The sequence below is a fragment of the Myotis myotis genome, unplaced genomic scaffold (assembly GCF_014108235.1).
Source record: "Myotis myotis isolate mMyoMyo1 unplaced genomic scaffold, mMyoMyo1.p scaffold_m19_p_41, whole genome shotgun sequence".
NCBI classification, from domain to species: Eukaryota; Metazoa; Chordata; class Mammalia; order Chiroptera; family Vespertilionidae; genus Myotis; species Myotis myotis.
The window spans coordinates 793,510-806,308 of NW_023416348.1; the positions used below are offsets into that span (position 1 = coordinate 793,510).

General features: G+C 40.5%; 1 protein-coding gene across 22 annotated transcripts in view; it reads left to right on the forward strand.

Annotated features, from left to right (window-relative positions):
• MARK3 (microtubule affinity regulating kinase 3) overlaps positions 1–12,799 on the forward strand; it is a 105,016-nt gene that overhangs the window by 58,930 nt on the left and 33,287 nt on the right. For all 22 annotated transcript variants that reach the window (XM_036306470.1, XM_036306473.1, XM_036306472.1 and 19 more), the window contains 3 exons: positions 375–423; positions 2,854–2,919; positions 8,200–8,270. In XM_036306470.1, coding sequence (XP_036162363.1) covers positions 375–423; positions 2,854–2,919; positions 8,200–8,270 — 186 coding nt within the window. The remainder of the gene's footprint in view (positions 1–374; positions 424–2,853; positions 2,920–8,199; positions 8,271–12,799) is intronic.

The window sequence follows — 12,799 nt, forward strand, 5'->3', positions numbered from 1 at the left end:
CACTCAGGATGTAGCTCACTGGGACTCTGCGTTTAGATTTACAGAATTAGAACCCCTGGGGCGACACTGAGTCAGACTAAACCTAGTCACAAACTATTCTTGCCTGAATCCAGTCATCTGTGTTCACGACAGCAAAGTAGCATCCAGCTTGTGGGGTCCCTAGCACCTCTGCTTTTTCACAAGAGAGAGTTGAGCTGTGGTGTTGGGTTAAAGCTGCTTCCTGGTTACACTGTGCTATCATGTTAGTCTTAGATGTGAACTACTGAACGTTACCAATGAATCAGGCCTCTAGGTAAAAATGTAAATTTCTATTGCAACAGTGGAAGATAATGTGTAATAACCTGTTCTGGGGGGATTGTGTGTTTGTTTTTTAGCTCTTCAGAGAAGTAAGAATAATGAAGATTTTAAATCATCCAAACATAGGTACTTTCTGCTTTCTTACGTATTTTTGGGTCTAAATACATTCTTGAAAGTATCTCATAAAGTTAATCATGTGTTCCAGGAGAGAGATGTCTTCCCTCTTCCCAGCCCAGGCACACTTTTAATAAAATATACCTCCAAATTGTTTATCATTTGTATTAACTTTCTGCAATTTACTAAAGATGGGTTAAAAGCTTAGATACTGAACATGTTAAAGTTTTAATGCAGTAGAAACATCTATAATTAGATTATAATCTATTTTTAATTATTGGAAAATATAGTTATATTTAATTCATAGCTAGAGAGAAGGGAATTCTGTTAAGTCAGAGTTAAGATTTTCAAAGATAGGCCTTTTGCTGTAGCTTTTTTCTAAGAAAATACTTGTACATTGAACCATTTAAAAAGACATAGGATAGTTATCCACTGGGATTTTGATATAAATTGCTCTATATGGCACAGATGTGTTTTGAGTGTCCTCTGCACAGCTCTGCCGGGTGATGAGGTGGGCTCAGAGATGAGGAAGGGCCCTGGTCCTGCCCTCATCATTGCAGGACCACGATGAAAGTATGAAACTGCCGAATCCTGACCTGTTGTACAGATATCTCAATGAAAATTTTTGATCCCACATATCATAATAGAACTTTTTAAAAATAATATAAGTGCTTCTTTACACAGTGATAGCTCCTGCAGTCTAAAAATACTACTTCGAGTAAAATAACTCTTTTATCATGTACATAGTGAACACTTAATAAATATTGATTAGAAGAATAGTGAAATATATACACAAAAGTGAAATAACTCTTAAGACAGCCAGTTGTATCAGTTTACTATCAGAATCACTTCTCGGAAGTGGGAGAGGTGACATTTGATGTTAAGGATAGCCTATTAAGAATTCTTGTGGCACAGGAAGAGAAGACTATGCTCTATTTCACCCAATCTGAGCCACCATTATTTAAAAGGCTTTATTGTTTTATGAACTAAAATAAAAACAATGCTACCAAGCCATCATCCCATTATCAGCGATATTAGTTAAAAAGTGAAAAACTGTACATCTTAAAATCAGTAAAATATATGTTTGGAGAAAAGAAAAATAACAAGGAATATTATAAAAAGAAAGCCTTCACTTTTTGTTTCAACCCTTTAGGTTCTCAGCAACTCTGAATTTTAAAATCCAACTTTTCATCCAAAACACTTTTTATTACTACTGCCTTGAACTAGCTAACTTAAGCATATTTATTTTATTTTTTAATTAATTAAATTGTACCCTGATTAGAGTTCTCTCTACTTATTACTAACTGACCTATCTTTGTTCTATTATCTTTGATAATAGATTTAAATGTCTAAAAATTTAAATTACTATTGGATTAAAGTCGTTTTCCCAGGAGAGCTAATATTTACATTGGAATTTGAGAAAGGTTTTGTTTATATGTTGATGGTGTTCCAGCATATATGTCTTAAATTTATCTCAATGATTTTTCTTGATAACCCAAATATATCATCTTAGAAATATGATAGTTTTATTCATTAGTTCAACAAACATATATTAAATACTATGTTAGGCATTTTATTTGGCCTATTACTCTTATGTTAAAACATCAGAAAATACCCCAAAATATAAAAGACTAGCATTCCCCCAACCCTTCAGTAAATTTAATTTTAAAATATGTATTACCAAAATAAAGTAGATAATGCAAAATAGTGATTTGATAGCTTTAGAAATTCAGTTTTATTTAAAAATATGTGTATTTTGATTTTTTTATGGTTTTATGAATTAGCAGTAATCGAAAGGTTATTTCTCTCTGTCACAGGATCTGATATAATAATGTTACTCTGACCCATTGAAAAGAATTCTTTTAAAAGTTCTTTTCAGTTCATTATAGTATAATCCCTTCTACTTCCTTCCATCTCTGGCTTCAGAATAGTAACAAAGGAACCTTGTTTTTGGAGAATTGTATGTTTCCCAAGCAATACAAGGCTCAGATGGAATTAAATATATCCTTGAGGCCAGAACGAAAAGTAAATGGATATGCACTTGCAGAAGTAGAGTTGGTGGGAGCAGTCCCTGCCGTTTGAATGTGAAATAAGTTGGCTTTTCCTGAGGCGCAAGGGAAGAGCTGCTGGGCAGAAAGCTACTGGGACTGACACACTGCCAGCAACGGGAGAGGATGGGCAGACACACTCCCCCAGCTGTGCGTGCACGCCAGGAACACCCTCGCAGCACCCAGAAAGAACTGTTATTTTTATGGAATTCCGAGGTCTTACAAAATATTTTCTGTTGTTGTAATATATAATAAATGTCCTAAAAGCAGTTTTTAGAGGGCCATCTATTAAAATCTTTAATAGAAAATAGTTACTTTTTGTAGTTACAGTTTATATGTACCTAGTATATGCACACAAACATTTGTTTCTTCTGTATCCTCTCCCCTCCCCCAGTGAAGTTATTTGAAGTCATCGAAACGGACAAAACACTCTACCTAATCATGGAGTATGCAAGTGGAGGTAAGAAACTTACGTGTGTTTTTCTTTCTTTCCTTTTGGAAGAGTACATTCCCATATTGATAATTATTAAGGTTTCTTTAATATACACAGTCATAATACACTCGGATGAAAATCAAAAAAGCCAGCTGTTAGCAGTTCTGTGGGTTGTGATTGTTTCACTATTAGCATTTTACATTGACGATATCCAATACTTGGATTTTTTTATTGTGGTAAAATTACACAACATAAAAGTTACCATTTTAACCACTTAAAGTGTATAGTTCAGTGGCATTAAGTAATACACATTGTTGTGTAACCATCACCACCCTCTATCCACACAGCTTTTTTCATGTTGCAAAACTATAGCTCTGTCCCATTAAACACTGGCTCCCTGCTCCCTCCACCCCCAGTCCCTGGCAGCCGGATGCTGCTCTCTGTCTTTATGACTTTGACTGCTCTAGGGACCTTACATGAGTGGAGTCATTGTTTTTGTCCTTTTGACTGCCTCTGTCACTTAGCATAATATCCTTAAGGCTCATCTATGTTGTAGCATATGACAGGATTTCCTTCCTTTTTAAGACTGAATAATATTCCTGTGTGTGTGTATGTGTGTCTACACCACATTTTATTTCTTTCATGTACTTGGATTTTTATATATAACCCTGGATATTAGCCTGTTTGAAATAGACCTGCTTTTCCTCATCAGATTTCCATGTCCTTGTTGTCCATCTTTCCCACGACCAGAAGTGGTGGTTATAGTGCATGTGATTAGAGTCTCCTTAAATATTAAGGACTCGTAATTATTTGCCTGCACGTTTATATAAAGGTAGACATTTTTCTGAAATGAATATATACAGTCGTATTTATAGCTGTTGTCTTTCACAGAGATTCTCATTTTATGGTAGGCTTGTAGTTGTTGGACCCTGTGTGAGTTTGTGGAGGTCAGAAGCTGTCCTGCTTATCTTTGGGTGTTTCCTACTTCTAGCACGGTGTCTGACACATAGCATTTTCTCAACAAATAAGAATTTAATTAACTTTATAAAATTATAAACTACTGGGGACATACTCTCTTTGACTCTACAGTATAGCTTAAGTTGTTTTGGTTAGGGTTTTATTTTTTCATTAGCACTTTTATTCAGATTATAAAATCTGAAGACAAAAAGTTAAATTGTAGCCTCATTGTAGTGAGTTAACCATTGAATAAAAGATGGGAAGCCTGTTGTGAGCAAGTAGTAGGCACACCCCTGACATCCCTTTTTCGTACTCCTAATTTGTTATTAGTTATAGGACTTCTGTTTTAAATGTGTGGTTGAAGAATTTAGTTGGTATTTTCACAATTGATTAGTAATAGGAAGAGCTGAAGGATTATTGAAGAACTGAAAATCTCTATGGAGTTCTAATACTTTCTACTCATCTTACAGAGTAAATATTAATAACCTTTTCATTTGTGTAGCCTTTACAGTACACAAGTGCCTTCTCTTACCTCATCTGTCCTTGAGCTTCACAATGACTCCATGATGTGGCCGGGCAGTGAGGGATGGCCTTTTGTCCTTGAGGCAAGGAGGCTGGGAAGTCTCACTGTGGTCACTTGGCCAGGCCTGGAGCCTCAGCCTTCTGACACTATATAGTTGGTCATGGCTTTCTGTTCCCATCAATTTTAGGTACAGTGTTGTAGAGATTGTTCTTAAATATGAACAAAACAGAAACATCTGGCCCCGCCAGCATGCCTCCATGGCTGAGTGTCAACCCATGAACCAAAAGGTCACTGGTTTGATTCCTAGTCAGGGTATATGCCCAGGTGTGTGGAGGAAGCCGATCAATGTTTCTCTCTCATCAATATTTCTATCTCTCTCTTCCTCTTCTTTCCTCTCTCTAAAATCAATAAAGGATATTAAAGAAAAAAAAACATAAACATCTAAGAAGCACCCAGTTTTAGTGGAAAGAGGATGTGCTTTGGGAAAGAGGTGGGGTCAGTCCATCCAGTTCCCCTCATGGCAGAGTGGCCTGATAGGTCACATGTCTCTGAGTTTCTCTGACTTGCTAACATGGCCCTCCTCTGAGGAGCATTAAAAAGCGTTAATCAGTGGAGGCGGTGTATTGGCTTTGGCCATTTGTTTAATCATCTCATAATGCACTGTCAGCTTTCAGGACATCTGTGTGATTGTTCATGTTTGCCATTTTGAACAATAAAAGTTTCATTAGATTTACTACCTGTCTCTCCCCAGTCTGGTGTTTCTCTGTTTAGCAGAATCAGCGAATATAGAGTGGGAAGAAATCTTAGAAATCATCCAGGACACCTACCTCATATCACAGATGAGACTAAAGCCTGGAAAGGTGTTCTGTGCCAGCAGTTCCATCACTAGGGGCAGGACCCGAGCCTTCATCCAAGAGCTTTCTCAACTGTCCTGTCCAGTGTCCTTCCATCAGCCACAGGGCCCCTGACCTGGGTGGAGAGAGCCGCTGTTTGCTATTCTTTCTCTAAGAGATAGATAGCCTTTAGATCAGCAGTTCTCAATCTGTGGGTCGCGACCCCTTTGGGGGTCGAACGACCCTTTCACAGGGGTTGCTTAAGACCATCGGAAAACACATATGTAATTACATGTTGTTTTTTGATTAGTCACTATGCTTTAATTATGTTCAATTTGTAACAATGAAATTGGGGGTCACCACAACATGAGGAACTGTATTAAAGGGTCGCAGCATTAGGAAGGTTGAGAACCACTGCTTTAGAGGTTTTCTGTTTAGCAGCTTAATCTGAGTGCTAATACATCTATAATAATGAAAGTATAATATACTAATTAGACCCGCCAGCCGAACGACCTTCTGGACATCTTTCCAGACGAAGCCGTGGCAGCAGGGGTGGCCAAGGCAGAGGCAGTTAGGGGCGATCAGGCAGGCAGGCAGAGTGGGTAGGGGTGATCAGGCAGGCAGGCAGGTGACCAGTTAGCAGCCAGTGGTCCTGGATTGCGAGAGGCATGTCTGTCTGCCGGTTTAGGCCCGATCCCGCAGGGAATCCCCTGCGGGATCGGGCCTAAACTAGCAGTCAGACATCCCCTGAGGGGTCCCCAATTGCAAGAGGGTGCAGGCCGGGCTGGGGTACACCTCCCACCCCACTCCCCCACAAAAATTTTGTGCACCAGGCCTCTAGCTTTTAATAAGGAAAAAACAGATGTGGGATGAATTCCTGATGTATAACTTAGTAATTGTGAGTATGATTTTATGGTTCCTAAAACTCTTAAGAGGTTTCTATTATATTTGAATTTATAAAATTGTTTTAAAATTACTTTGACAGACTTGGACTTTATCTGTGAGAGCAGAGGAGAATATGAAATGAAGGAGTAGCAGGTTAGGTGTGAGGAAGGGAGAGACCCCTACAATAACTAGTGGGTCTAATTTATTAATGTTTTTTAAGTCAAAACTGTTTTCCATATGATACGCATATATCCTTAGTTGTTTTCACATTTTAACTAGTTTTGTTTTTTTATTCCTCACCGGAGTGTATTTTTCCATTGATTTTTAGAGAGTGGAAGAGAGAGGGAAAGATAGAAATATCGGTATGAGAGAATTACATCGATTGGTTGCCTTCTGCATACACCCCAACCAGGGTCCCAGAATCAAACGTGGACCCTTCAGTCCGCAGGCCAACATGCTATCCACTGAGCCAAACCGGCTAGGGCTTAGCTACTTGTTTTGACATTGTGTTCTTTTTGCAAAAGGAAGGTCATCTCCTTAGAAAATGCTGACATTTTAGGAGCTGACATTTAACTTCAGAAGTCATCACAGTTAAATGAATTGTTTGGTGTTAATTGACATGTAATACCTTTTTAAAAGATCATTATGCAATCAAGTGATAAATGAAAAATATTCTCCCTTGTTTAAAAATGTATCCATTAGGGCTAAAGGCTTAAAAAGGCAGAGATAGTCATCGCAATTCAGAATGACTTTTTCCTCAAAAATATTTATGTTCAGAACCAGCTGTTTTTAAGTATCAAAATGTTTTTAAAAATATATTTTTATTGATTTCAGAGAGGGAGAGGGAGAGAGAAATATCAGTGATGAGAGAGAATCATTCATCGGCTGCCTCCTGCACGCTCCCCACTGGAGATCGAACCCACAACCTGGGCATGTGCCCTGACCAGGAATCAAACCATGACCTCCTGGTTCGTAGATCAACAATCAAGCACTGAGCCACGTCGGCCAGGCAAAATGTTTTTGTCAAATGTTGTCACTAAGCTGGTGGTGGTGTTCTTTGTATGAAGCAGACAGGATTCTTTCCTGAACACATTTTATACCATGTTTGTTAAATTAGGACTCTTTCTGTGGATTTCAGAGGTGTTGTTTCTTTATTCCAAATTGATAAGCAGTTGGCAGTACTGATACATTCGTTGAATGTCACCCCTCTTCCCCAAGAAATGTCCACCAGCGCGTTCTCTTGGCTTTACCCCCACACTTTGTCCTGATTTCCTCCCTTCTCACATCGCTGCCTTGTCCCACTCTAGGCCCAGCGCTCTCATCCTGTCTCTTCCCCACCCCTAACCTGCTTCTCCCTCTAGCAGCCAGAGTGATCCTTATAAGAGGTCAGCCATTTTATATTCTCCTCTGCTCTCACTTGGCGCTGTGCCTGAATCCTTACCAAAGCCCACCAGCCTCTTCAGGACCCCACCCTCCGACCCATCCTGTGCCCATCCACTGCTGCCCTTGGTCAGCAAAATGTTTGCACACACAAGCACACTTCCTGTTCCTTTGTCCGTTTTTTCTCCACAGTACTTCTTATCATCTGACATACTGTATATTCACTTGTCTGTCTACTACCTGTCTCCCCTACTAGAATGTAAACTCCACAAGGAAAGGGACTTTGCTTTGTTCACCACTCTGTTTCGACAGAGCCTGGGACGGTGCCTGGCAGTTAGTAGGCACTCAATAAATATTTGTTGAATGAATGAATATATTCATGAAGTGCTAGTTTGTCATAGTCCTATAGTGAAGACATCCTCTTTTAACAAAAATAACACCCATTTTCACTTTTAAGTTTTTATTAAAGCATATTAAAAATAATATTTAAAATGAAAGTTTATAATTTAATTTCAGGGCTTTTATCTAGCTTCAAGATTTTGTAGATGAACTTTACCTATAGGTGAACTTAAGGCTGACATAGTTTAAATTCCACATATTTCTGTTTATCTTCATACCTATATTTAAAAATAAAATTAAGGCATTGCTAAGAATGAAACATTATCGATTTATGGAAAATTAATGCTCAGAAGTAGGACTTCTTTTTACTTTTATTTCTCTCAATTATAGGTGAAGTGTTTGACTATTTGGTTGCACATGGAAGAATGAAGGAAAAAGAAGCAAGAGCTAAATTTAGACAGGTATGAATTAACGTACCTTTAGTTTATTAATTTGATAAAGTAATCTCAAACCCTGACACGAACAGGTGTCTGCACATATAAATGGTTATAGGGCCCATTGGATGGAGCAGGGGTTGGCCATTCAGTTCAACAAAAATTTATTAAGTGCCTTTTGTGCCTAAGGCACTATTCTAGAGATAGCCTTGGTTTCTGTTTCTGGCTTTGTTAATGGGATTTTAGCCTCAGGTTTTTTTGTTTGTTTTTTAACATATTTTTATTTATTTATTTATTTATTTATTTTTTAAATTGTTTTATTGCTTAAAGTATTACAAAGAGTATTACATATGGCTCCTTTTTTTCCCCGCCCTTAACAATCCCCTGGCCTCCCCTACCTCCCAGTGTCTTATGTTATGTTTATATGCATGCATACAAGTCCTTCGGTTGATCTCTTACCCCTCCCCCCCTCAACCCTCCCTGGTTTTCCCGCTGTAGTTTGACAGTCTGTTCGAGGCAGCTCTGCCTCTGTATCTATTTTTGTTCATAAGTTTATAATGGTCTTTATTATCCATGAGTGAGTGAGATCATGTGGTGTTTTTCCTTCATTGACTGGCTTATTTCACTTAGCATAATGCTCTCCAGTTCCATCCATGCTGTTGCAAATGGTAAGAGTTCCTTCTTTTTTACAGCAGCATAGTATTCCATCGTGTAGCTGTACCACAGTTTTCTAATCCATTCATCTACAGATGGGCACTTAGGCTGTTTCCAGATCTTAGCTATGGTGAATTGTGCTGCTATGAACATATGGGCGCATATATCCTTTCTGATTGATGTTTCTGGTTTCTTGGGATATATTCCTAGAAGTGGGATCACAGGGGCAAATGGGAGTTCCATTTTTAGTTTTTTGAGGAAACTCCATACTGTCTTCCATAGAGAGAGATAGAAACATCAGTGATGAGAGAAAATCATCAATCAGCTGCCTCTTGCATGCCCCACAGCCAGGGCCTGTGCCCTGACCAAGAATTGAACCGTGACCTCCTTGTTCATAAGTCGACCGATGCTCAACCACTGAGCCATGCCGGCGGGGCTAGCCTCACTCTTAACCTTAGTTTTTGACAGTTGAGCCTTAAAAACCAGAGCCTTTCATAATATCTATGATTATACTAATTAAAACTATTTCCAAGTTTTTAACAATAACAATTACCATTTATTTATTGATCACTACCTGCCAGACATTGGGAAAAGTGCTTTACCTACATTAACGTAAATCCAGCCACCTTGTGAGTTAAGGAATATCATGCTCATTTCCTAGAAATAAGGAAACTGAAGCGCAGGCAGATTAAATAATTTGCCCAAAATTTGATGTCTGGTCCTGTGACATCAAAACTCAAAATTTGTACTCATTAGGTTGTGCTGTTATTAGACTGGGAATCAGCACGCTCGTTCTGTAGAGGGTGACATAGTAAGTATTTCAGGCTCTGGGGGCCGCACAGTCTGTGGCAGCAGTTTCACTCGGAAGTTGTAGTACAGACACAGCTACAGACAATATGTAAATGATGGCTCACACGATTGTTTCCAGCAAAACTCTCTTCACCAAAACAAGTGGTGGCGGGGCTGGCCACCCTGATGCAAAAGAAGGGAAGGGAAGGAGCGGGTACTTCATACTTTCACCTGGACTCTCCCCCCTGCTACAAGTTCTTTATTTAAATGGCAGGGTAGCCTCATTTCTCTCAGAACTTTGAAATTTTTGTTTTATTCACATATACCGGTAAGATTTGTCAAGGTAGAGTATAGATAGGAGCCTTTACAGTTTTCACAGTATCTGGAAAGGCAGTTTTAGCTGATTTTCAAGATTTCTTTTAACATTTGCCTCTCTTAATGTGTTTAGTCTACTATTTATGGTTAAGGGCTTATTTATAAGTTTAATTTTAAAAGCTTAAAAATATTAATGGTACTTGGAATTGAAACCTATTAAATATCAAAGTTGAAACTAATTTTTGTCTATCATTTTACTTCCCTGAGCCTCAGTTTTTCTATTTATAAAAAGAGGAAATTGCCTGGCGAGTGTGGCTCAGTGGTTGAGCATCGACCCATGAACCAGGAAGTCACTGTTTGGTTTCCAGTTTGGGCATGTGCCCAGGTTGCAGGCTTGATCCCCAGTGTGGGGCGTGCAGGAGGCAGCCGATCAGTGATTATCTGTCATCATTGATGCTTCTATCTCTCCCTCTCACTTCCTCTCTCTGAAATCAATAAATAACATTAAAACTTTGGCGGGGGGGGGGAGAAAGTTATACTTGTTGAATTCTGAAGTTCTTTTCAGTTCTGTTATTCTGTTGTCTATGGAAGGAAACTCCAATTTCTCTTTATTACAAAACAAGTCTGGCCCTTTCCATAGCTGTACTAATTTTTATAAATTGGCCACCTAAAAACCATTTATTTTTTTATTTTTGCCTCATTAAATTACATTCCTTCCCATTCAGAGGAATGTGTCTGACTTGCAGGCGTTAATGGACTGTAGGTTACCAACTGAGGAGAGGCTCGCAGCAGCAGCCCTGAGCCAGGACCCGCCCCTCGGGGGCCTTTTGCACTTTACCCCTAACTCCTTCTGCCATCTCTGCCCTTCCCCTGGTGGGGCCTGGCCTGGCAGAGGGACTTGGACATTCCCCCGATTGTGATTTTTAGTTTTCTTCAGGAATCTGAAGCCTTTATTTGAGGAACCTTAATTGGTCTAGTTCCGTGATCAGCAAACCGCATGCGGCTCTTTGGCCCCTTGAGTGTGGCTCTTCCACAATATGCCATGTGCGGGCGCGCCCGTACAGTGCAATTGAAACTTCGTGGCCCATGCGCAGAAGTTGGTATTTTGTGGAAGAGCCGCACTCAAGGGGCCAAAGAGCCACAGTTTGCCGACCACTGATCTAGTGTCATGAGCAAGGGCGTGTCCCCAAAACAAGTCACGTGTAGGTTGTGTCTTTCCACGGTGCCAGGTTTATTAGGGGGACCTCCCCCATAAGCCAGTAGAATCACACGCAGGTTACACACAGAGAGGAGGAGCTTATGAGATACAAGCAAGTAGAGCAAGCGTCTGGCAGGAAGTCCCAGTCACTGGTGGCGCCTGCAGGTGGAGGGGTGGGTGTCGGTCTCAAGCCAGGCAGCTGCGGTGGCAGCATGTCTGGTGAAGCGGGCGTCTGGCAGGGCTCCGAGCTTGACTCGCACAGCCACGCTCTCAGTTCTTATGGCCCCCAGCGGCTACAGATGGGGTCCTTATCGACGTGTCCAGACTTGTGCTTGTGGGTGTTCCAGCCCCTCCCCAGGGTGTTCCTGTTACATCCCACTACCTCAGTCTTGACTTGGCCCTTGATAAAGCTGTCATGGCTACAGCGACTCCATGTTGGATTGTCTCAAGTGTCCAAAAAGCCCGCGCTGCTCTTGCTCTGTACGTCCAGGAAAGGTAGTGTCTGTGCTTGGACAGTGAGTGCCTTGATTCCAGCACTGACAGTGGGTGCACTCCTTGCTCCTGGTTCCTTGAGCACTTATTCTAGCCTGGAAGGGCCCAGCATGACAGCAGTGTTTCTCCCGTCTCCATTTCTAATTGCCGCGCCTTCCAAACATTTATAGTCTCATCACTTCACTAGAAAAACGGTTTTCTGTTCATGACAAAGTGGAGGGTATGCCACACACCAAGTAAAGAACAAGCCCTTCTTTCCGTATTCATCAACAAATGGCCTTGCCTTTTCCCACTCCCTCACCACTCTCATCCGAGTTCCCACTTACGCTGCTTTAATGTTTTGGCTGAGCTCTTGTTCTTTTCAAAGAAAGAGACTGGATTCCTGGTGCCATCTTCTCCCTTCACCTCTACCTTGGTGGGTAGTGAGGTTCTGTCCTGTGTGGTTGGAAATGAATTAGGCTTGCATTCCAATGCTAACCTGGAGAACATCTGGGTTCTCAGCCTTTGGAAGCACCTGCTTCTAGCTTAAAAGCAGAATGCAGAAAACCAAGAATTCATTTAGTGTTTTCAGGTTATTATGGCATTATTTTAGCTTTGAGCTCTTTGGAGGTCAAAGAAGAAAATTCTTTAATCTCTTTGAGAAAGTGTAGGACATTGTGAAATCTGATTCAAAAGCAGACCTAAGAGAGAAATGTCAGTATTGGGCAGGAATCAGAAGGAAATTGGATCAGGCAGAAATCAGATAAAAGTTACCTGTGTCCTAGGAAATCAGCCTGTTATGTTCTGGGAAAACAAAGCTCTCACTTTGCAGTTTTCCTATTGACATGGTAGAAACAGCGTTTCTGAGTGTCAGGTGCTCTGAAAGCCGCGTGTTGGCATTGGAGCCTGGTGCCTGTGTGAACCAGGCCTGAGCTTCTGAATCCGCACTGCACTGCGCATATTGTGAAGCCCAGCCCCGCTTCTCCAGCTGCTCGTGTTGAGCCAAAATACCAACGGATAGAACAGCCCTCTGAGTTCTAATGTCCAGTGTAGGTGCGTGCATGTGGCTTACCATTCAGATTTGATAATGATTGGGAGAAATAAGTGGTATTTTCATTATAGCCTCAGT